The following is a 24,395-nucleotide window of genomic DNA, read 5'->3' on the forward strand; positions in this document are numbered from 1 at the left end:
TGTCAACTAACCATCCATCCATCCATACTCACCCAACCATCCATGTATTTGTTCATCCATCCACGTATCCATCCATCCATCCATCCATCCATCCATCCATCCATCCATCCACCCATCCTTCCATCCATCCATCACCAACCAACCACCCATCCATCTGCCCATTCACTCATGCATCCATCCAGTCACCCAACCACGTATCTCTTCATCTATCCATGCATTCTTACTACCATCCATCGAGCTGCCCCTCCATCCACCCATCCACCCACCCATCCACCCATCCACCCATCCATCCATCCATCCACCCACCCATCCATCCATCCACCCACCCACCCATCCATCCATCCATCCATCCATCCACTCACCCACCCATCCATCCATCCATCCGCCCATCCCTCCAGCCCCTCTTTCCTATGTGCCCATAACAGCCAAGTGAACGTCACCAGCCGGGCCAAGGAGCAAACAGACCAGATGACCGGGCTGAGCAGCAGCAGAAGTTATTTTGCCTTTCTGGGCTCCACGAAAACGGCACTGATTTTCCCCAGATTCTCCCAGTGAGTAATGAAACCCGTGGGATTTGGAGGGAATGCCACAAAAAACAGACGCAACCCACGGGAGAACTTGGGATCGCGTGGGAATTGGGGCCTCCAGGTGGGACAGAGTTTGGGAGGGGGTGACCATCTCGAGGAAAAACTCATCTGGAAAAAACTCCTGGCACGAAAAGCATCGCAGAGGCAGGGAGGAATTGGCTGAGCCGCGCTGGGAACCTGTCTGGCGAGAGGCACGGCAAGCGCGTTTCGGGGAGGGGAGGCCCTGGCGGCTCCTCTTGTGCAACTAACGAGCTGCTCCCTGCTCTTCTGCCTGCCCGCGCTGCTGCCCTGCTCCAAAATGAATCGAAATTGTGAAAGAGCCCTGGGCGGGACAGGAAAGCGCGGGGCTGGGGAGCGGGGGCTGGCTTGGGGGTGGCTTGGGAGAGGCAGGCACCGTCAGGTGTTTTTCGGGGTGTTTTCCAGGCCTGGGAGGATTTAGGAGGTTGTTCAAGCTGGGGGGGGGGGCTTGCCTGAGCTCCAACACGAGGGTGGGCTGGGGGGGCACCAGGGTGATCTCGCTAACGGGAGGCTCCATCCTGGGAGTGCCTTGGTGCTGAGCAAAGCTGGAAGCTGCTGGGGGGTTGCTTCTCTGTCACCTCCCGGTCCCTGGCACCCATCAATTTCCATCATCAGCACCCATCTCCTCCCACCACCAGCACCCATCTCCTCCCACCACTAGCACCCATCTCCTCCTAGCACCCATCTCCTTCCACGACCAGCCCCATCGTGTTCCACCACCAGCACCCACCCACCCACCTCCCACCACCAGCACCCATCTCCTTCCATCACCAGCACCCATCTTCTTCCACCACCAGCACCCACCACCTCCCACCACCAGCTCCCACCACCAGCACCCACCACCAGCACCCAGCACCTCCCAGCACCCACCACCTCCCACTGCCAGCACCCAGCACCCCCCCCATCTCTCCCACCCCCCCCACCCTTCCCTTCCCCATCTCCAGCACCCGCTGCCTCCCCCTGCCCACCCCACGCTGCCTTCCGCGTTGCCAGCCCTTTCTGGGAGGAGGTCAGGCCAGCCCTTGATTTCGACCGCGCTTAATTGCGACCTCATTAGCACAGAAGGCTAATTAACCTCCTAAACCCGCCTGCTGGCCCATAAAATCCTGACGGAGTGGGGAGAGGACGCCGCTGGGCGTTCTGCAGGCGGCCTCCCCTTCCCGGCATCGCCCCGCTCAACCCCAGCCTCTGCCTTAGGGTGATCCGACCTGCGAAATGTCTGAAAAAAAATCCCAAAATGACTGGTGAGAAGCACCCGGACGAATTACCCCGACCCCGCGTGGCTTGCACCGCAAGCGCAGATGTGCGCAGATGTGTCTGGGTCTGACGAGGCTGGGGGCGGGGGGGGGAGGCTGAGGAATTCGTGGAAAAAAAAAAGAGAAATTTGGAGGCGGGGAACGAAAATGGCTCCGGCGCGGAAACCTCCGTGGGGCCCCGGGGCCCCGCATGAACCCAAGGCGTTGGTGGAGGTGGGGAGGAGCGGCCACAAAACCCGGCAAAATCGCATCGGGGTTTAGGGAACAACTTGGGATTTTTGGAAAGGGCCCCGGGGGACGGCAGCTGCCGGGCGTAAAAGCCGGGCGGCGGCGGTTTGCGGTCGAGGTATTGTTTTGGTGAGGTTTCCAACAAAAATGGGGAAAAACGACGGGGTCTGCGGGGCTGCGTGCCCGAAGTCGTGCTTTTTTAACCCAAAGGGACCGCGGTCCCGCCTGCCGGATGTCCCGTGGTGCAGGCCAGGATTGGGGTGCTGGGGAGGTGCTCGGGGCAGGGGTGCGCTGCGTGGCGCTGGCCCTGCTCAGCACCAAGCTGGGTGGGGAACCCCCCGAGGTGAATACGGGGCCGGGGAGCTGCTTGCCGAGGGTGGAGGTGCCGGGAGCCCGCGGGGCACATGGTGCTCGCTCAGGTCCCTTGTCTGGGTGTGAGGAGAGGAGAGGAGAAAGGAGAAGGAGGAGGAGGAGGAGGAGGAGGAGGAGGAGGAGGAGGAGGAGGAGGAGGAGGGGGAGAATAGAGGAAAGGCAGAGGGAGAAGAGGGAGAGGGAGAGGGAGAGGGAGAGGGAGAGGGGGGAGAAGGAGAAGGAGAGAGGAGGAGAGGGAGAAGAAAGGACAGGGAGAGGAGGAAAAGGAGAAAGGGAGAAGAAGGAGAGGGAGAAGAGAGGAGAAGGAGAAGATAGGAAAAGGAGAAGGAGAGGGAGAAGAAGGAGAGGGAGGAGAAGGAGAGGAGAAGGAGAAGGAGAAGATAGGAAAAGGAGGAGAGGAGAAGGAGAGAAGAAGGAGAGGGAGAGGGAGAAGGTGGGAAAAGGAAGAGAGGGAGAAGAAGGAGAGGGAGAAGAGCGGAGAAGAAGAGAGGAAAAGAAGGAGAGGGAGAAGGAGAGGGAGGAGAAGATAGGAAAAGGAGGAGAGGAGAAGGACAGAAGGAGAGGGAGAGGGAGAAGGTGGGAAAAGAAGGAGAGGGAGAAGAAGGAGAGGGAGAAGAGAGGAGAAGGAGAGGGAGAAGGAGAAGGAGAGGGAGAAGATAGGAAAAGGAGAAGGAGAGGGAGAAGGAGAGGAAGAAGAGAGGAGGAGAAGAGGAGAAGGAGAGGGAGAAGGGGAAGGAGAAGAGGGCCAGGACCCGCCGGCAGCCAGGCACGCCCGGCGTGTTTAGTCTAGCAGAGCGAGGGCGGAGGCGGCGGCCGGCTGCGGTCGGCACATTCGTCCTGGGGAGCGCGCGGGACCAGCGCCGAGCAGGGGAAACGAGGCTCGCGGCCAACTCTCTCTGTCGGCCGCGCGAAGACCGGAGCGAGGTCTGTCCCCGGCCTGACGCGCGGGAGGATAAGCCGCAGGATTTCCTCTCCTTTGAGGCCGAGCCATGTGCCCCCGCAGCTCGCCGAAGGCTTTTTTTTGTGTGTGTGTGTCTGCAAAAGGAGACTTTCTTCTATGCCCTCTCGCTTCTAACCCCTGTGTGGGGAGGGCTGAGCTCCCTCCAGCTTAAAATTCGTAATTCAGAGGTCAAAAATGGGGGCGAGCAGGGCCCTGGGGACACCGTGGGAGAGCTGGGGGAGCCAGCACGGGCACCCAGCACCCAGACACTGCCCTACACGGGCAGCCCACGGATTTTCGTGTGATTTCATCACCGCCACTCGCAGTTCGCCTCTGGATAGGTTCCCCAGGGTGCCCCCCAGCTCTGTCCAGCCGTGTCCTCCTTCAGCTCAGGGATTTCTAAATGTTCACTAAATGGGGACACCTTTTTCCCCCGGCCGGGGCTGTGGGGTGGTTTGAGAGCTGCTTTTGGGGTCACACGTCGTTTCCTTTAAAAGAAGCGTGGGCTGTTGCAGACAGATCTGGTTTCTTTCCCTGGGCAGCCGCACGGTATCACTTCACAGCACGCAGGAGGAACAAGCGTAACGAATACTCGCTTTGGTACCAGAGCTAAAGATGAAGAGAAACACGTGCGAGACGCCCAGCAACGTCCTCTCGGTGTGCCGCGAGCAGGGCAGGGCAGCGACCATCACCCCTGCTCCCTTTTCCTCTGAAAAGCCAGGGAAGCCCGCAGGGTGACTCAGGGAGCTGTGCCCTTTCCCAGCGCCCGCCTGTCGCGCCGGGAGGGCGGCCGGTGCCGGCCACAAACCCCTGGCTCGCGTCCTGCTGGGCCCTAGGTGGCAAAAAGAGGAACCGTGACCGAGAAGAGGATTTTGACAACCCCACAGCTTCCTCGCGGGGGCTCCGGGGCCCAGCCAGGTGCCCAGGCTTTATCTGCTTCCCCGTACCGCGGCCCAATAACCCCGCCTGCATTTAGGGTGCCCTGCCCAGGAAACAACTCACGCAAGACAAAGCAGAAGGCTGTCACAAATTTAATTGTACTTGGCAATCGAAACTGTACAAGACATTTACAGAGAACCACACGGCTTTGCGTCTATGTACACCTTCCTCCCACCTCCCGCACTACTGGCGCGAGGGACAGGAACCCTCACAGCCGGGTGACTGCAGGGCTCGAGGAGGGGTGGCGTGGGATCGCCGCCCTCGCCCCGCCACCCGCGGCCGCAGTGCGGGGACAACCCTTTGGCTTCGATCAGAGCCGGTGCCGCTTCGTTTCCTACGCTGCCTGGCGGCACCGTTTCCCAGCTGGCTTCTCGCACGAATTCTTTGGACTGCTAGAAGGGCGGCAGTGTCGCCGTTACGAGTATATACACTTCTACCTCTCCCGTCCTCAACTCCTCCGCCGCAGACGTTTCCTCTTCTCTACCTTTCTACCACATACAATATCCTCTTGGCTGCCTCCAGCCCGGCCCCCCGTTAGCCCACGGAAGGCATTTCATTTTCAACAAACAGTAACTACAAAAGCTACTTTCACTCCCTCGCTATTCCCTCTACAGCTGCTGCTCTTCTTTTCCCTCCCCAAACCCTTTGCAACGTGCCTACAAAACCTTCCTACACCCCGTACAACGCAGTTCTCTTTCAGGAGTCCAGAGCTCAGCGCAGGCGCGTTGTGTACACGCGCGCCTCTGAACAAGAAGGATCAAGTACTCGAAAGGAAATGCCAAGTTTGAAAGACTGAAGATGATGAAAATACAAAAGTAAAAAACCGAACAAACAAACAAACAAAACAAAAAGAAAACCAAAAAACCCCAAACAAGTATTTGAAACAAAAACAACTAATAAAAAAAAATTAAATATGCGGCAGGTTACATGAGTGAAAATGAGGAATGTACAGTGAACACACCAGGACGAAAGATTCCAGTAGGTAAATTGAGAACCTGTTGAACCTGGGGTCTGATTTTTTGTCCCTTTTTTTTTTTAAAAAAAAAGGATGGAAAGTCACATGGGTGATGACAACCAGACACTGCAAAACATGCGCTATTCGAGACAAAAAGAAAATGTGACTTCAGCTTTCGAGCCCACTTTAAAAGGGCTCCTGCAGCACAGATCCAAACTGTTCCGTTGCAGTGGGACACCACCAGGCTCGCGGTGACGGCACCAACTTCTGCTTTAGGTTTACCATTTCCCCGCCTCAATCACCACGTGGCAATCTGTCAGAAACCAAGGTGTGCTCTTCAAAAATCTGCCAGAAGCAGTCAAAACCACGAGGGCTTCTGAATCACAGACTAAGAGCGTAAAAACAGGGTCAAAGTGGTTGCTTTAGGAAAAACAGACTCCAGTTCAACAGTGTTAACTGTATACCAGTAGCTGCCATTACAACATCAAAAAAAAAAAAAGACTTCTGTTCAGAAGAGCAAATCCAATCGTGCTCACATGACAAGAAAAATGTACACGTTATTTATAAATAAACAGTCTTCCGCCGTGGTGTCACCGGGCTCCTCTTTACACTAGCGTTTCTTTCCGCTTGCTGCTCAGCTGCTTCTCCCTCGTTTTCCTGTGCCCCGCGAGCGTTCTGTGCGTTTTCACGCCCTTGGCTTCCTCCGAGTCCAGGACGGAGCCGCACTCGGCCGTGCTCTCGTCCAGCTCCATCTCCGTTACGCCGGACACGGCGGACTGCCGCCGCTGGGCTTTGACGTTGGGCACGGAGGGGTTGTTCTCCTCCGACTCTTCGCTGAGCTCCGGCAGCTCCGGCAGCTCCGCGGCGGCCGCAGTCCGCTGGAAGGGGGCGATGGCGGTTCGGATGCAGTTGACCCACTGCTGCTTGTGGAAGACGTCGTTGGCCTGCAGCGTGTGGGACTGGCCCGGCGAGGGGTCTTGGAAACGAACTCGGAAGATATTTTTAGCTGAAGGTAAACATAGGAAAAAGCGGATCAGTTCCTAGTTCAGTATTTCGAGATCCCATCACGAGGCAAGCGGCCCTGCCTGACCTGCTCCGCTTCGGGGAAAGCGTTCAAAATCCCACAGACATTCTCCCCAAAAAACCCAGCCCGGTCGCACTGAAATAGATGTTTTTCTAATTTTAGCTCCGACTGCAAGGCGCCGCATGAAAGTTTATGGGCACCAAAATATAACACTGCGAAGCCCAGCAGCGAGTCTAAAGGTGGATGCAGACATGTCACACACCCGCTGCGTGCAGGGATCATCCTGACCGAGATCTCCTGCTCTCCTCACCAGCTGATCCCCACGCGGGTGATGGGGTTGGGCTGTACCTTTATCCGAATTGCCAAAAGCTCCTCGGAAGGATCCTCCCATTTTCACATCGCCGTCCTGGAGGTCTTCGAGGAGCAGCTCCTGGACAGGGATCGGCTGCCGGTACACTTGGTAGGACTGACGCTCGTTGCGAGTGACTGGCCGGGTCAAAACCAGGATGTCTTGGAAAAGGAAGACGTAGAGTTTCTGAAAGGGAAAACATATCGGAGTATGAGCAAAGCGTTGTGCTCTGTGCAAAGTTGTCACACACCCTCTGGAATTCAAGGCCACGTTAGCTCAAGTCTCACGCCCATATTAGTTTCCTGACAACTGTTGGTTACAGTAACTTAGGACCCTGACAGCAGTGGCATACACAACACTTACATCATCAGATTTATTATTTTGTGACCCGTAAGAATTGATTTATGATTTGCAGAAGGCAAGGAGAGGATAATTAGAAGCAGTTTGTTTTCTGACTGTACAAAATGCTTCATGTGTCCTGCAGCGTAATGGCTGAATTAAACAAAAAACCTCAAAACAACCGACTGAAAAATAAAATAAAGAACACAAAGATTTGATGTTTAAACTGAGGTTACTCTGGCAAGCCAGGACAAAAGGCAGCAAAGCCTGGAGTACAGCAGGGTCTTTCAGTGTCGCTGCAGTGGGAGATAAACTCTTGGCAGTTCATCTCAAAGCCAAACAGGCTTTTGCAGGAACACTTTTGTTTGGAAGAGCTGCGCGCCAGCGTTCACAATGGGGAATGTCAGAGCACCTGAAAGTAAACAGGCAGCAGGAAATCCCTTTTGATGGAGTGCTAGGGCACAGAGCACACTTTCTAAGGTAATTCTGTGCTAATTATTTTCCAGCTCCTGAAGGCCAATTGTAAAACTGTCAGCAGGAAACTTTCCCTTATAGCCTGCAATGCAGTCTGCCATCAGGCCCTTTTTCCTCTGCTTTTTAAAATCTAGGCAATTGTCTCGGCTAACCCTAAGGATGGAAGGGCTCCTGGTCCTGCTATGACAAGGAGTTTCAAACTGCCTTTAAGGGAAGGTTTTCAAACCCGAGCGTTAATTACCATGACTTACATGCCCATTTTTATTCTTCAGCTCCCCGTGGCACAGTAAAGCTTTGCTTCCTTCAATCCTCGGGTCCTTCTGCTTCTCATCCAGGTATTCCAGCTTGTCAATGTAGTACTGGCACTCTGACTCCCCCTTCTTCAAGTTGATGTCAGAGAGGACGCCTTGGATTATAGATATCTAAAAAATAAAACATTTACAAATGATTAAATAGGGACCTATGCTTGCATACCTTCCCTTTATGTAGTTATTTAAAACCTCCCCATGATGGAGTCCGTGTGGACTGATCGCCCATTTGCTTTCACAAGGGGTTACTGTCACAGATTTACGTCCTCTGAAAGCCACCCCACAAAACCGCTGAGGGTTTAAGAAAGCTTTCTGGAGCTCTAAAATGACATGGCTCTGTCAGAACAATGCTCATAAAATCGCTATTGCTTACGGCTTCTTCCAGGATCTGGATATCAGGATGGTCTTTGGGAGTGTGCCTCAGGATCTCTTTCAGGAGCAGCGGGTATTTGACCAGCCGACTTCGAGGGATGTCCAAAAAGCTCCAAAGGTCCAGCTTGCGGCTGAAAGGAGACTCGAGGCAGCGCTGAAGGAAGTCCTGCACTCTCCGGTCCTGCTTCTTCTGATCCAGAAGGGCTTTGGCTGCCAGCTGATTGCTACAGTAACCTTTGTAGGCATGGAGTCTTGGTAACTGCGGGAGGAGAAGAATAGTGTTGAAGAGTCAAATTCCATGCAGGAAGACCAAATCACATTAACATGTCAAGCTCGGGGGGTTCCACTTCCCTCACTGAGATATCTGGGCCCAATAAAAAAAGCTAACAGATTATCCTGTATATGTAGCTAGTCTTTTGTGAGGAGAACAAGGGCGTCCTACATTCAATGCCTTTGAAGTTCAGATGTTTGAGATTAACAGCTACAGCACTACTGAGATCACATCAGTTGCTAACAGTGCGGACAATGTAGACATTTCAAACATAAATCAGTAAGTAATTGCAGTCGCACTAGTGCAAGTCTCCCAGATGAAATTGTGGCCCATTACAGCTGACAGAGCCCCATTGTTTTCAGGGCAGTCAGGATTTCCGCTTCAGTCTTTCACTCAAGGCCACAAAAGCCCGCAGCTTTTCAGCTTCTAGCTTTAAACGTTCTTTAAGCTCATAATCATTTTCAGCCTGGTGTCTGAGAGTTATGTACTCACCCATTTCACGAGAATGGGCCCAATCTGCTCCACTGTTCCATCTGGTTTTGTTGCTTCTCCTAAACTTGCCAACAAGTCTGGAATTGAAACACGGAATTAGAAACTGCTACAACACCCCAGTAAACTATTCTGATGCGAGCAAGCACCGAGTGCAACTCCCAGTCAACGCATTATGTGAAAGTGATCCAATTGTTCTTACCTTCATGCAGAGGAATATAAGAATCCAAGTCCCCAAATATGTGGGTGAGTTCCTCCTCGGACATGATGGAGAGTTTCAGCATAGGATCGTGATACGCCTGTCAAAGGAAGTCACTATTAAAATGCATTCAGATCTCCCACAGCTAAAAGCTGACAATGTAAATCCCGGGGATGTATCAAGTGCAGGACAGATTTGAAGTGAAGCCGATAGAAACAGTAACATCGACTTGGATCGATGTTACAACATCGGATCCACAACTCTGTATGAAGGCATCAAGGCCTAAAAAGGAGAAGGGCTTTCCTGTCTGAACTGTTCTCCTCTGGGAGAGGAATTCGCCAACTAGCAGTGCAGGACTGCAAGGCACAATCGTTTTAGGGCTGGGTTTGTTGCACCCAAACCAGCACTGCAGGACTGCTCGCTTCAGCTTTCCAGGAGAGTTTCCAAAAGGTGGATTCTAGGCCTGACAAAGCTGATGTGTAATGTTTGCAGGGGTAAGTAAACTTAATTATCTGCAACGTGGTTACTGACTGCAGGAAAAAACCACTCACCTTTCTGGCAAGCTTCAGGTCTTCGATTAGGTCCTGCTCTCCTCTGGACATTTCATATATTGCCTGTGAGGAGGGGGATAAAAGCACCGAGAGTCATTTTTAGTCCCCGTTTTCCTCTGAAAGAGCCTTTCGGCTAACATAATGTACATCCTGTCTCTTCGGCCTGAACAGGCGGTTCTGCCATCTGAATCGCTTTATGCCACCTGGGCACGACAACCCCCGAGTAAATCTGCTGGCTTTCCCAGCCTGGAGAAAGCTACATTACTTACAACTGTGTGAAAGCTCTGACGCTCACGCACAAGCCAAATTAAATATTAGCACCTTTTAAATCACTGCTTTTACACAGGCAAGCACGAAAAAAACAAAACCCAGAAAACCGCAGAGGTCAGATCCCAGGCGTCTTTAGTCAGCTTCTGTGTTGTCATGAGAAGATTTGTCTAAGAACTACAGGGAAAAGGCAAGCCAAGGCCTCGCTGTTTGGCTTTCAACCAATTGTCAAGAGCTCGAAGAGAAAGACAGCTGGCTTTACAAGGAACCCGACTTTGGGTCTGCTGCAAAGCAACCAGCGCGGCTGGGTCTCAAATTTCAGCAATGCTGAGCACCCCCGTGGAAAGAGTTTGGCATCTCCGAAGGGTCAAACTGGGGAGACGAGCTCCCTAGCGACTCGAGAGAGAGCAGCCTACCTTTTCCCATGCCTGGCACTGAAATAAATCTAGTGGTTTCGAAATGAAGGTGCACAGGAAGACACAATCACCCACAGATGCTCACTACTCCTTTTCCCACCAAGGAAATGGACCAAGCCTCAGCTGCCTTTGCCAGTCCTGCTGTTTAACAGACATCTTACCTCCTGGCGCTTGATTTCTTTGGTGCTCAGGGATTCTTTCATGTTGACATCTAGCATCTCAGACCAGAGGACACTGTTTCTTCTTTTAGGAGGGGTGGGAGCAGCGGATCTGCTACATGACTTCTGGGCACAGCCAGGGGATTTGCTGTCGCTGCGAAGGGCGAATGACTACAGGGATTAAAGAAAAAAAGAAAAAAGTCAAAAAAAAAAAGAGCCTACAGTTCAGAAGTGCAGAAGTATTACCCACACCCCTCCCAATCCTTCATCCTCCTCTGCTGCACAGGGCAGGAAAACACACCCAGACACTTTTCCTCAGATAAAGGAACACTTTAATCAAGCTGCTGAGAAGGGCCCAAGAGCCCCGAGACTGGCAATCTTTTCCATGTGCCTCTCTGCACCGATCCAGCAGCAGCCCTTGGGAGGAGAACGGGCAGATAAAGCTCGGGTCTATTTCCAAGGTATGAGGAAGTAAATAAATTAGGACCATAACCCTGCTTATAATGGGGTTAGTCAGACGCCACTCGAACTTTGCTCCCGTGAGCTGCAGTGGTACTGCAAGAGCCAGAGCAGCGATCGCACCTGGACACGCGCGGTTCCTTAGGCAACACGTCCCTGACATCATCGCTAAACAGCAAGGTCAGCTCGCTTCTATCTTGACACGAGCTCCAATACACATACCTCAAGTGCTGCAACGGCTTACCAACACCATTCCCCTTATCTGAAGTTTATTTTTGCTTCCCTCCCTAAGCCCTCAACAACCTAGGGAGCCACCTCTGAACTCCCGAACTCTTCTTCATCCCCGAGCAAGCTTTCTGTCCTTGCACGAATCCTACGGTAGGTTTTCACAAGCTGCCTGGAAATCCCAGTGCCTGTTTTCCACCCCCCCTACAGCCAGTACCGTCCCACACGTCCACGGAGGGCTAGAAAACTCTGCTTTTTACCTGTATTGTCTGCCCAAAGCGCCGAACTGCACCATTTCTTACAGGAGAGATCAAGTTCGCCAAGGATGTGACCCGTGCTAAAGGCCGAACCCGTTTATTGCTTGGCTCCTGTAAATAAAGCAGAGAACAAATTGTACTGGCTGTGACTCCCACTTCATTTCTCAAGCTGTCCAGGCAGGTTTAAAAAGCATGAACACCCTTAAGGGATGGGAAACACTGCAAAGAAAGCGTTTTGAAGTGGCCATTCATCTTAAATGGAAAGCAGAGGCTGTAAATATTTGTCTGAACTTTAGGGCCACAATTAAGACTGCGAAAACTCTGCCCAGTGTAGAAGAGGCAAGATAACACACACGTCAGAATTCAGAATTAGGCTCAAACAGAGACCGTTACGGCTCGAACAGAAATAGAGCGAAGCACTCGGCTCTACAGGGCAGGCGACTCATCTAAAGATGGAGCTGCGATCCGCTCCTCCCTTTTACCATGTTTTCCTTTGTCGAAAGAATGCGTTTTTCCATTTTAATTTTATTTTGGAGAGAAAAGTAGCAGTCGGAGCCCGGGACGGCCTCAGCAGCTATTCTAACAAATGGCAAATGACCACATGCTGAACATTCCTGCGAGGGCTACGCACACTCGAAGCAGATGAAGTTTAAAACCTTCGGTTTTACAAAGCTTCCTCCCCCTCCTGCTCTGCCCCCCCCCGCCCCGGGCAACTCATCGTAATTTTTCTTCTCCGTGTTTAGATTTGAAAGGCAGAGCTTCTGCTTTTCTACGCCGCTAATCCACGCCGGGAGCCCAGAGCATTTTCAACGCCGCCCTGACCCAAAGGCTGCCAAAAACGAGGAAGTGTCCCAAGGAAACCTACCGGTGCTTGAGCTCTGATCGGTTTTTAACATCGTGCTGGCAACCCTACGAATTTTGGATCAAATTTTTGGCTGTAGGGACTGCCCAGGGAAGGTGCCCTGGTGCTCCTAAGCATCTGGCAGACGTCGGCATGACTCATCAGCACAAGGAAGTTCCTTCGTTTGGAGTTGGTTAGCATAAGTTGATGGAAGCTTTAAATTTTTTTTTGACTCAATCGCCCTAAAAACTTTCCCAAAACTTCATTGGACGTTTTTGGTTAATTACAGTTAAATTTCTCCTCTCCTGTATCAAAGACTAAAAGGTGAAGGCTGCTTAGGACAATCTCTTTAGCGTCTCGATTTCCAGCCTGAGGTTGCAGGGCAGGGAGCCCAAACCCCCTGCTCCTGCGTAGCACCGATGTGACAGAAGCTGAAAGCAGAAAAGGGAAATAGGAACCCACAGGGAGAGCTGGGTTCCAGGAAGGACCGAGGAAACCTAAGAGCTACACCCGCAAGATCCGTTCTCAGCAACACGACCCGAGGAGCCTGTCTGCCTGCGAGCGGCGTTAAGCAACGCAGGACTGAGCTCACACCGAATTAAGCCCTCAAAGTCGCAGGGAGGAACACGAAACGCAACGGTTTATGGCTGACGCGGAGCACAAAGACCTCTCGGCACCGCACAACGGGTGTCTGAGGCTGCGCTCGAAAAGTTTGGGTAATCTCAGGCGCTGCGGGAAAGGGGAAAGCTCCAAGAGGGCACCCTCGAGCACGGGCCCCCGGCTCTCAGTGGGTTTAGGCTCAACACCGGGGTCGCTGCAGTCACTCGTCCCCCCTGCCAGCCTCGAGCCATTGCTCTCAGGGAACGTTGGTCGGGAAAGGCTTATCCCAGCAGGCTGGATACGCAGGCTGTGCTCAGGAAACGAGGAAACTTTAATTACTTACAGACGTTTCTGGCCGGAGCGAAAGGATAGGTAATTTAGTTCTGTGAAGCCCCGCATCCGTATACCGGGATAAAGGGACACGAGCCAAGAGAAGTGTAAGAAACTACAGGAATGTGAGCAGAAAACATCCAGGCGTGAGCCACACACGGCTCGGGCAAGGCCAGGGATATAAATAGCACGGAAAGGAAAAAACACGACGCTGAAAATTAACAGTGAGGAACCTCGGTGCTTTAGGATGCTCGCACGGTATTTCGCAGCCTGCCATTAAAGGGTCAGCTCGGCAGGCTGGCCAGAACCGAGGTACAGTGACACGCCGTCTACGCGAAGGGACGCGTGCGGATGCCTTCCCCGCACATCTGCGGCACATGCACGAGGTCTCGCGGCCGGCATTCCTGCCTCTGCTCGGGCCAGGCGGCACAAAGGGGCTCCCTGTCCCTGCGGGACCGTAAGTTGGCACCTTTTGGAACAGCAGCTGGTAGGCACCGAGACAGGCGAAGGCAGGCCGGGAGCGAAAAGCTCTGCTCTTGCGGACGAGAGGCAGCAGAGCTCCCGAGCAGCACTCCTCTGCTCTGCAGAGGGAGGAATTTCACAGACCGGCAAGACCCAAGCGTTTTCTGCCCATGCCCTGTGCTCCCTCGGGGCGTTCGGCCAACAGAAAAACTTCTGCGCGCTACAAAGGCAGCTCAGCAAAAGGCCATTTCCCCTCTCTTGAAAAGAAATCCCGCTCTCTGCCCTGTCTCAGACGGGAACGGTTTCACCGCCAGAAAGCTGCATCTGTTTCTTCTCCTCCTTCCAACTGCATCACTCGATCCAAGGCAGGGAGACGGCCTCCCTCTCAGAAGCCTCACCGTCCCTGTGATCTGCGTTTCAGCTGGGGGTTACGTACCGCGATCCTCCGCTTGTGGTCAGACTCAGCCACAGTGTAAGCTGAGCCTCGGCGCGGCTCATGCTAGGGATAACTTTGGCTCGGTGCTTCTTCTTTTTTTTTTTTTTAGCTCTGTACTTGCAAACAACGATCAGACTGTCTCCACGCTGTATTCCTTACAGAAGCCCGGATTAGAACCAAGTCTGCAACGCTTCCGTAACCAGTCAGCAGCGGTGAGCCTTACAGCCCCCACACAATTAAAACCCTGGGGAGTTCAACAGCTCTCCTACTTCCATTCACATTTTTATTTTTCCCCCCAAGGGACTCTTTATTAGAAACGAAGAATATAAATACTTTGTGAACGTCCACACAAAAGGTAAATCTTTGTCTCAGTGCCCTGGCTAGAGAGCAAGGCTACCGTGCTTCAAGGGCTCCTCTTTTAAGCGCAGGTAATTCACGTTGTGAAGGCACTGCGTCTTGCTGCTCGGAAGAAAACCAGCTACTTTTGAGCAAAGCAGTTTTTCCCCTGGCAGCACGCACGCACGCAACCTTTCCCCCGCGCTGGGTAATAATTAGTGGGTTTTACAGGGCTCATTTAGCAGAGGACAATGCTCGCCGTGCCAGCCCCGTCCCAACGCATACAAACTCGGTGACAAATCGACAAACCGCACGCAGCCGAACTTGGATTAATTAAGCCAGGAATGCAGGAGGGGGTTTGAAGTCACCAACTCAAATATTCCTCGCCAGCGATCATCGCCACCTGACTATCTTTAAGATCCACGTGAAAGCTGGGCAAAGCTCGCCTCTGCCCCGGACACCTTTACCTGGGATCGATGCGAATCCCCCAGCTCGGCACCTTGGGGTGAGATCCTCACCCTCTGCCTTTCCCAAATTCAGGGGGCTGCCCGCCACGATGGGAGCGTTCAGCCCCAAAATTCGGGGGCTCCTGACACCAAACGAGTACCCAGCACCGCCAGGAATATTGCTCGGGGGGCATCGCTCGAGCCCTGACCCACAGCTTCACAACCAATACCCAGCACACCGGTTATACCGTACCAAACACGTACATTTTAAGTATCAGAGGCGATTTATTCATATTCATAAGACCTGCCTTATTTCTCTTCTCTCCCAGCGCCTGTTTTCCCTTTTGCAGGAGGCGATTGCCCAAATGGGGCTGTTTTAAAGGCAGGGCTTTAAGGTGGGGGCTATGCGCGCAGTGTGCTGGCCCCAGAGCTGCCTGCAGCTCCCTTCCCCTTCCCCTTGTCCCCGAGCGGGGCGATAACGCCCTGCCCAGTGCCGCCAGTCTCTGCCTGACTGCTGAACTTTGCCTCCAGTCCCTGCGGGAGACGTGCGATAGTCTCCCCCGAACGCAAATACCCTCTGTGCATAACAACACAGAATAAAATCAACCCTATAAATATATATATATAAAAAAAAAAAGCCACCAACACTTCGGCTTTGGCTCGAGGTCCTAATAAGGCAAAATCCTGGCAGCGGGAGGAGACGGCGCACGCAGAGAGCCCCCCGGAGCAGCCCCGCTTCGCCCCCCGCCTTCAGGACTACCCTCCTGCGGGAGCCTTTAACAAAAAGTTGATTTTCTTCTTTTTTTTTAATCACAGCGTGCACCTCAAGGAGGGTCCGGGCAGCGCCTGGCTCCTCGCCGTCCCCAAACCCACCTCTTTTCCCACCAAAATCCCCCCCCCGCCCCCCCCAAGACCCTAAAAAACCCGCTCCCCGGCCCCTCTTTTCCCCCCTCGTTCCCCATCTCCTGCTCACCTCCTGCTCCCTGAAGGCCTGGTTCTGGGCGTCGATGACACGGATCGTCCTCTTGACGGGCAGCAGCCCCCCGAGCTCGCCGGGCGCCACCATCGCCCCGCGCCCCCCGCCGCTCTGCGCCCGCCGCCGCGCCGCGCCCCGACCTCACCGCCGGGGGCGGGGCCACGCCCCAAGCCCCGCCCCCACGCCACAAGCCCCGCCCCCAAGCCTCAAGCCCCGCCCCCTCCCGTAGCCCCGCCCCCTCCCTCAGGAGCTCGCCCCTCCCACCCCGGTCCCTTTCCCCGCCTTTTTTTCTCCTAAAATCCTTAAAAAAAAAAAAACGCCCCGAAACGGGAGCTGGGGAGGCTTTGCTTTAAGGGGGGGAACCGGTGAGGGGCGAGGGGTGCGTTCCTCACGTTTTGTGACAGAAAGTGGTTTGGAAAACACATTTTTTTTCCCGTTTTTTTTTTCCTTCTTTTTAACCGTTTGGGTTAAAAAGAGGCAAATTAAAATGCGTGTTTTGGTTTGGGGCTATTTCCCCTCTTTTTCTCTCCTGGCACTCGTGGTTCTGAGGCTCAGCCGCCGCCCAGGCCTGGCGGTGGGACGCGCTTCTCCTCACGGTCTCTGTCCCGTTGCCGCCACAGGGGCGCGAGGCGCTTGCCGCCACAAATTGTGGTATTTTTTTAAACCAGCCTCAGCCCTCCCTGTTCAAAAACCCGAATTCTTGTCCGGACCTGCGCTTTTAAGTCGGCTCTCGGCTTCCAAAGCTGTGCTGGCAGGGCCCGAGCCGCTCCCCCTCTCCTCCCAGGGGAGCCTGCCCCAGCAGGCCCGGCCGTGGATGCAGCGGGGCCTGTAGGGTTTGTTTGTTTGTTCAGCCCTATTATTCCTGGCACCGCCACAAACCTCTGAAGGAAAAAGGTCTCCTGTGCTGGTGGAAATGCACCGAGTTTGTTTGGTGGTAGAAGGGTGGCTGCAGGGCTGCCTGGCCGTGCTCGCCCACCTTCTTTGTGGAAAAAGGCTCGCGCCCTGCCAGCCCCAGTCGTGTCGCCCTCTCCCCGGGCCCGTTTTGGCTTGATTTTGGCCCTGTTTGTGTCTTTTGGGTGGAGAGCTTGGAAATCCAGGCCCCTTGAACCTCGGCTCGGGGTCAGGGTTTACAACATTCACCCAACGCAGGATTCTCAGAAACTTGAGGTCCTTCAGATGGGGGGATCCTGGTCAGCCAAGACACCTTCCTTCCCGCTAGTCAAGTCAACTGGTTTTAAGATGACAACTAACCAACGGGACTGTGACTCTGGAAAACCCATCACTGAGTTTGATCGGGGGTTTGGGAGTACCTAAAAGCTCGATTCTCCTCTAACCGAAGGGCAAAGGTTTGATAAATGTGCTCTAAAGGGCCCTGAGTTGGGAGAAGGGAACAATTCTCGACCCAGACATCTCCCTTTCCTGAGATGGAGATGTGCAGAGCCAACTAAAAATAGGACGTGAACAATTGGGACCCGGGAGGGAAGGCGTGAAGAGCCACACACGCACACGAGGGCGGCTCTTGAACGAGTCTCGTTAGGACCAGAACGTGATGTCCTGCGTCTCGGAGCACTTTGTGCCATCCCAAGTGTTTTCTGTGACGTAAGAGTTAAGTAATTGTCCCTCTCCTTGCAGAGCCCTCGGGGAAGGGACGATTCACCGCGGGGAGATCCCTGTTTGTGCCTGACACCTGCTGAGGCCGCCTAATTCGCCGTGATGCAAGCCTGCTGAAGTCACGGAGAGGGAACCGAAGGCTCCAGCCTGACACACCGGGGCTCCCCGCCTGCTCCTGGCCCAGCACGTGCGATGGGTACGTGTCCTGCACAGCTGCTCTGGGTAGATCAAGCACTGTTGCAAGGTAAAATCCACCTGCGCGGTGGAGATGCGCACGTGTGGGTAGTTGACGACACGCAGCGCCGAGCACACGAAGGGAATAAATCTGGAGAAGCCTGAAGATGGCAAGGGTGGGAGGTGGGCAAACACCAGCCCGGTGGGCAAACCATCCTGAAGGAGGCTGTAGTACTCGGGAATTCTCTGAAGAAAGCCAAAACGAATGGAAAAAGAAAGGAAACTCGTTCATCCTGCAGCAGAAGCTACCAAGCCCGACTTCTGGAGTTGTACCCTACACGCTCCACACCACAACCCCAGCTTCCCTCCACCCACCAGCATCTCCCTCTGTGTTCCCAGTGCCCCTTCACCCCTCTGCCCTGGCCCCGGCTGCCTTTGCGCCTTCCTCAACCCCTCTGGGCTGCTGTGCAGGGTCCGGCCCACACCAGGACTCCGAAGCCACGAGAATGCCGCCCGGCCGGTCTCTGCACGGAGCGATGGTAACAGACCAGTTCTTCCTGCTCTCCTGCCAGGGGTATTAATAGCATTCCCCCCCTACACTCAGCTGTGGATTTTCACTTCTAGGAGTGAAATACCTCGGTGACTCCTATCCTCCTGTCGCGTTAGGGAGCCAGGAGGATTTCGAGTGACAGTCACCCAGCCCTCATCGTTCGATGCTCGCTTTTAGTTTGGGTTTTCATTTCCATGGAGAAGGGTGGACTGCTGTTACACCGAGCTGCTTGCCTGACGTCCTGAGCAGCCTCGTACCTGCGTCATTCTTTGCTCCTGCGTGTTATTCTGGGTAGGACTGCTACTAAACACAAGTCCTCTCGGGGGTACCGACATGCCATTGTGTTATTTCAGCCCCAGAGCATCATCAAATAAATTTTAGATTAACAAACGAGGAATTCCTAGGAAAACACGCATCTGAATTCTGGTCTGCAATTCCAGACTGCGTTAAGTTTTCACGGTTAAAAATACTCAGTTGCTTAAACAACACGTGGCATCTGGCTAGTGCCAGGGGTTGCCAAGCGTGGCGTGCAGACCGCTCGGGGCAGCAGGAACGTTGCCCCCACAGCTGAACGTGTCCTCCAGCACCCGTGTCCTGGGCAGCCAGCACTCACGACCTGCTATCCTGTCCCTTCTCTTGGCAATACTCAAGCAAATCATGTGCGACAACGGCAGGCAGACACAGTTAATATAAAATCCTAGCAGGCCCGGAATGTGATTTTCAGCCTAGGTTCAGTGGAAGAGCCATTCCAGCACCCTCCGTGTCCTCACAGTTCAGGTCTGGCCAGGTTACACAGCCCCAGCCATCAGCCAGGGCGCTTGGGGTTGCTTTAGGTTATACCTAACTCTGCAAGAAGGATGTTTGCGGCTGCAGAGAGGAGCCAGAGACAAAAGATCTCGCCTCTGCCACTGGCTGCGAAGGAAAAGACCCGAGCTGGTGCACCACGGCAGCCTGGAGGCAGGGGGGTATTCCTCAGCGGGCACTTTTCCCAGTTTTCACAGGTCCCGGATGCCTCCAACGTGACTGACATCTGGATTCAATTTCTTCAAAGAAAGAACCTGCGACATTTTAATCCCTTCGGCGGCTTGAAGTCTCGGGGAAAACGAAAGCATCCATTACACTCACAGCGTATTCGTTTTCATTGTTGTGCGTGTCCGTTTTGAAATCCTGCTTACTAGGAACTGAAATCCGACTGAAAAACTAACTTTACAGCTATTCCTAATATGCTATATATAGCATAGCATGCTCAAGGACTGGGATATGGACGATCTCCGCAGGCAATCATCTCCCATCCATTTTCACGTACCCGGGGCTGTCAGCCCCCCGCTGCTGTACACAACATTGTTTACCGTCCACGAGCTGTGTTTAACATTCCACTCCCAGATATTTATATTCGGAGCCAAATTCAGAGCAGTCTTCTGGAAAATGAGCAAAAGTAGGCTATGACCCATCAAGAGACTATTGGGTCATCTGAAAAGTTTACGAGCCGGTCTGGAATCCAGCATTTATTTTGGATGGTGGGAGGTCACTATAATTAGCTGCCACTCAACTCCATCATACAGTTACAAGTGGAAAAAACAACAACCCACAGCGCAGATGCATTTTTACTGAAACAGAGCCTCCAACGTTTTGCAGAGCTCTGGAGGAAGAGTCACCTCAACCATCCCCGAGCTGAAAGTTTGTGTGCTCAGGCCAGAAAAGCAATTTCCATCTTATGAATATGAACGCGACGCCCCAAAACACGGACCGTCCGAGCTCGTGGCATTATTACACGCAACATCTGCCCGAACAACAGAGTAATGGCGCGAGAAGCTCCGGTTGACTTCAGCTCCCAACCTTCTCGCGTGCCAACTGTTGTTTTTCGGTTGCACGGAGCAGCCAATGCCAGCGATACTCCGTTTTGATCGAAGCCCGTTTCCAAATACAAATTTGTAGCTTATGCACGGGCACGTTCTTGCATGAATCAGACCCGCCAATAAAACTGCCATAAAAGTCCTCGCGCGCGGTTATATCTTTGGGAGGGGGAAGGGAGGAGGGCGGGACTGTTTTGGTTGTTTCTTTAAAGCTTGTGGATATATATTCTAAAGGCAGACGTTACGGCTGCAGTTTCTTGCATTATGTCGTCGTGTTCTTTATGCTGCGTTATCCCTGCCTCGAGCCAAGCAGCTTCTGTGGACTCTGACCACGGAAAGACGCTCGCTGATGGTTTTGAGTGATCTGGACCAGCAAGAACGCAGACACACGGGGATTCTCTCTCCCCCTTCCTCTTTTCTTCCAAGTCATTTTCTACCATAAAAATATTCGGGTTTCATCTGCTTTCCCTGGAAGGATTGTCGCTGTCAGCTTTAGCGTCACAGTCTCTCTCTGCTGCCAACACGAGCACAACTCCAGGGCTTGTTTGGGCTGGACTCCTCTCGCAGCCAGGCTGAGTAATATTCACAGAGCTGGTCCCTGAAGGTGAGTAAGGCTTGGAGAGGACACAGCACGGAGGTTCATAAAAGGGTCTTCACTAAGACTTCACTTCCTCTGTGGAATCCCTCTTCCTAAAGCCTTACACAGACAACCCATAACCAGCAGAAAACATCATCCAGACAAGACGTGATTCTTACACATTACTCAGCTTGGCTTCATTCTGCCTCTGGTAAAATACACTATCACATCCGTGTATTCCCTGTCATGTTCAGAAAACTGTTTATCTAGTTGCTAGCAAACATCAAGATACACACGCCTTCAAAAAACACAGGACTGCTTCCTCCCGTGAATCATTTAACGCCCTGCATAACTGTGGGTAACATGCAATCAGTCTGTACGCGATCAATTAACAAAAAGTAGCTCACAAACCTACCTGAAATGCAGAAGTAACTCTCAGTATTGAAGCATAAAGATCTGCTTAACAAATTCCTGTCTTCGAGTTCTTGTTTCTGCCCCTGCACCGCAATTCACTTTCTGTTCTTTCTTACCCAGACAATTATCAGTAGCCCAACGTTGTAGTGTTGCTCCAGAAATGATACGGGGAGAAAATACCTCCTTTTTCCCCCAAAAGGAGGGGGATAAATGTTTTGGCACATGAGAAGGGGTGGCTCAGTGCTGAAGGAAGTGGCTGCTGTAACTGCGGTCTCAGGTTATAACTTCCCACTCGTATTTTGATAATGTTTGGAGGGATTTTTAGGCTGTATGTCAAGGAAGAAGCTTAACAGGCCTAAGAGATCTGGTTCAGTTTTGAGCGGGACTCTGGCGGGCAAGGAGGAGGTTAACAAACCCAAACAAACAAGAGCAGCCTGGGCACTGCGGGCCGTCTGGGGTGGCGCGATCTCCCCCGCCATTTTGCATACCATCTTCCCGGCATGCGGCACGATGAGCTAGAATATGCAAGGTTCAAACGTCGTGAAAGGCCTGCTCGGCCTTTTCAGAAAGACAGGTACATGCCCAAATGAAATAAACTCTCCCCTAGCTTTATTTTAAAAACACACATCGGGTAGGACACCAGGTTTGGATACTACAGTGCCTGCTCCTAAACACCTCTTCACAGGATCACTGTCTACATGGTATTTTTGTCAGCACAACTATGTCTGATAGGAGTGTGAATGCGGCGTGCTGGCAAAACTCCCCTGTTACTACAAGCGTGGCGACAAAACAGCAGCTCGGCAGCTGGGCTGTATTGGCTGGGGGAGATAGCGGAGCTGAAATAAGAGCTACGTGGTGGAGTTTGACACTTAATACTGACAAACTCTGAAAGTCAGTTCCCATCTGCAACATGGGGATAAACAACGTATGACCTAACCTATACGTAACATTCTTAAATTATCTTGAAATTCCCTTGAGACCTTATTTTGTTAATGAAACAGATACATCCCTGTCTAATGGAGCTAAATTTTAGCCTGTTGATTCACCCTCATCCAATCTAGACAGAGCAAAATAATCTCTGCAGCATTAGTGTGTGATGAGACTCTGAAGTGCTGGTGATATGTTTTGAAAATGTGACTATAAATAGTTGATTGCATTGTGTTTAATTTTTTTAAATAACCTTGAGGGCTGTTATCAAAAAGCCTACAAATTACAACCCAATCAGTACTGTTAATGTCTTTCAACAAGGCTACTGGAGTATGTTTGGTGGGTGTGCCTCACTCTCAAATATCCCAGAGAGCCTGACCCTTTCAAAAGAACAAGGTAAAAAGTCAGCTAAAACAAAAGCTGCAGTCTGAACTTTGACTGTATTGCCTAGGGATTTCCCTTTTTCCTTGGAAGATTCCAGTTAAAACTCTTAAAAAGCGGGTAAACATGTTACTGTCGATATTTCAGTTTTGCCTTAGAAGCGATTGCTTTGTGGGAGAAACCCTAGTCCATGCAATTTTGTTCAACACCCAACTTAGCCCAGTTAAAAAGAAGAGAAAAAGAAAAGAAAATCCTCTTCCCCGAGGGCAGCTTTCCTAGCCATAACACTCCCATCTGCATCAGAAAACCAGAAAGACCTCAGAAAGGAAACAAGCCCCACAACACAGTCAGCGCGGAGGCACCAGCACTGCTGTGTCACACAGCCCTCGGCAGAGAATCCTTTTTGCCCTTTTCCCTCCCCTACTAGGAAATCACAGGGATGGCCTTATCTGGAGCAGGAGATCTGGTTTAGAGAGGTCAAAGCCCAGAGTTAGCCTGCTGGACAGGACAATCGGTGACGGCAAGCATCCAGCAGTAGCCAGGCTAAGCGAGGCTCATAAATAATGCACAAACGCAGAGTAAGTGGCAACAAACAGAGGATGCGCTGGTCATTAGGTCAAACAGGAAATTCCCTACTAGCAAATTACTTTTAAACCCAGCCTAATAAACTGTAAAAGCCACTTGTTAACTCTCAACTCAATAGCAACTTCCTAGGGGGAAAAACCCCAAACAATTTATCTCGTTCCCCTCTTCAGAGAAGTGTCTGACAGTGAGATCTTCGGGCCAGTTGGAGAGCGGGAAGCAGATTCCCGTTCAGAAAACCCAGCTCGTATCTTTTCCCAAGATACAGCTCTGCAACTCCCCACCCTCAATTTTTTAAGTCCCTTTAATCCGCAGCCTTAAGAACAATTTACTGCCCAGCCTGTCCAGCTTGTTTGCAAAACAATGAAGTAAGTGCATTTGAAGGGGGCTTTGCGCGGTTTTGCTCCCCACGGCTTGAAAATGCTTACTTTTTTTTTTTTGCCAAGTGCAGGTTACGCGCATTCGTTTCACACAACACCACAACTGTGGCGCATTTGGGATTCAAATGATTAAAACAGGGGATCACAAGCAGCGTTATGGATATCCCAAGCAGGACTCAGCCCACCCCAGAGGTGTATCTGAGAGCAAACACAGCTGTACGCGGCTCTGTGCTGCTGACGGGGAAATGCAAACACACAAAGTACGCCGTTCCCCTGGGTAAGCCACCGCAGCTCACCGAGGGGATGCTTGCACAATACCGTAGAGCAAAATGTTTTCGTTACCTTAAAGTCAAGGCTGCAGAGACTGACCACATCATCGTCCTTCTCTCGGCGCTTCCTTTTCTGTAAGAAACGAAACCAAGTTATAGCTGTGCACTTGATTTGCAACCTGAAAGAAGGCTGTGTTTTACAAAGTGGTCTAGAGACGTTTTTAAAACTTTATTCCAGCAAATAACTCAAAAAATCTAAAGGTTGACAATAAACGCATAGCACGTTTATGCTATTTTGTGAGGTTTGTCATGTGATTATACTTATATGCTACGTTTGTTTCTCTGCACTCCCATAATTGCGACTGTGAGTGAAGTCTTAAGTAGGAAACCTCAGTAAGAAGGCAGAACATGGCAGTTAACCACTGTGAAATGATTCGAGGTTCATTTAGACCGTTATGGTTTCTCAGGTCAGCAATCCAGCACTAAAGCTGGGCTTTTTGAAGGAGTTAGGTACCGAGGGGGTCAGACACGGTGACCCATAGGACTTCATGCCTCTAAGGGGACACCAGCAGATACCGTATTTAATTCTCGTCATGTTTGATCCCCAGCCTGGCTGGCATTCGTGAGTGAGGGGTCCACAGACTTCCCCTGGAGGCAGTGCCAGCACAAAGCAGTTTCGCACTGGGTTATACAGCTGTATGCACCCATGTGAGGGCACTTTGGTCACTTATTTAAAGTATCACCTGCTGTGGACATGGCCAGCAGGCAGCTGTGGCTGAGGCATCCCTGCTAGGAAG

The 24,395-nt window shown here is 52.2% G+C and overlaps 1 protein-coding gene and 2 long non-coding RNA genes across 6 annotated transcripts in view; 2 read left to right on the forward strand and 1 right to left on the reverse strand.

Annotated features, from left to right (window-relative positions):
- The first annotated feature begins 2,649 nt into the window (after positions 1–2,649).
- Positions 2,650–6,186, forward strand: LOC310895391. Its single transcript, XR_014580651.1, has 2 exons — positions 2,650–2,894; positions 3,038–6,186. It is a non-coding gene; the product is annotated as an uncharacterized lncRNA (long non-coding RNA).
- NET1 (neuroepithelial cell transforming 1) overlaps positions 4,417–24,395 on the reverse strand; it is a 50,306-nt gene continuing 30,327 nt past the window's right edge. For 3 of the 4 annotated variants that reach the window (XM_083826678.1, XM_083826679.1, XM_083826680.1), the window contains exons 3-12: positions 23,672–23,731; positions 11,457–11,564; positions 10,516–10,683; positions 9,672–9,734; positions 9,124–9,220; positions 8,925–9,001; positions 8,163–8,420; positions 7,733–7,903; positions 6,668–6,854; positions 4,417–6,301 (exon numbers count right to left, since the gene is read on the reverse strand). In XM_083826678.1, coding sequence (XP_083682804.1) covers positions 5,901–6,301; positions 6,668–6,854; positions 7,733–7,903; positions 8,163–8,420; positions 8,925–9,001; positions 9,124–9,220; positions 9,672–9,734; positions 10,516–10,683; positions 11,457–11,564; positions 23,672–23,731 — 1,590 coding nt within the window. In that variant the 3' untranslated portion in view covers positions 4,417–5,900. Of the gene's footprint in view, positions 6,302–6,667; positions 6,855–7,732; positions 7,904–8,162; positions 8,421–8,924; positions 9,002–9,123; positions 9,221–9,671; positions 9,735–10,515; positions 10,684–11,456; positions 11,565–15,877; positions 16,022–23,671; positions 23,732–24,395 lie in introns of those variants that run through there. The other variant, XM_083826681.1, reaches the window with a different exon arrangement.
- Positions 16,220–20,208, forward strand: LOC310895393. Its single transcript, XR_014580654.1, has 2 exons — positions 16,220–16,259; positions 17,513–20,208. It is a non-coding gene; the product is annotated as an uncharacterized lncRNA (long non-coding RNA).

This window comes from Anser anser (assembly GCF_964211835.1).
Source record: "Anser anser genome assembly, chromosome: 1".
In the NCBI taxonomy this organism is placed as follows: Eukaryota; Metazoa; Chordata; class Aves; order Anseriformes; family Anatidae; genus Anser; species Anser anser.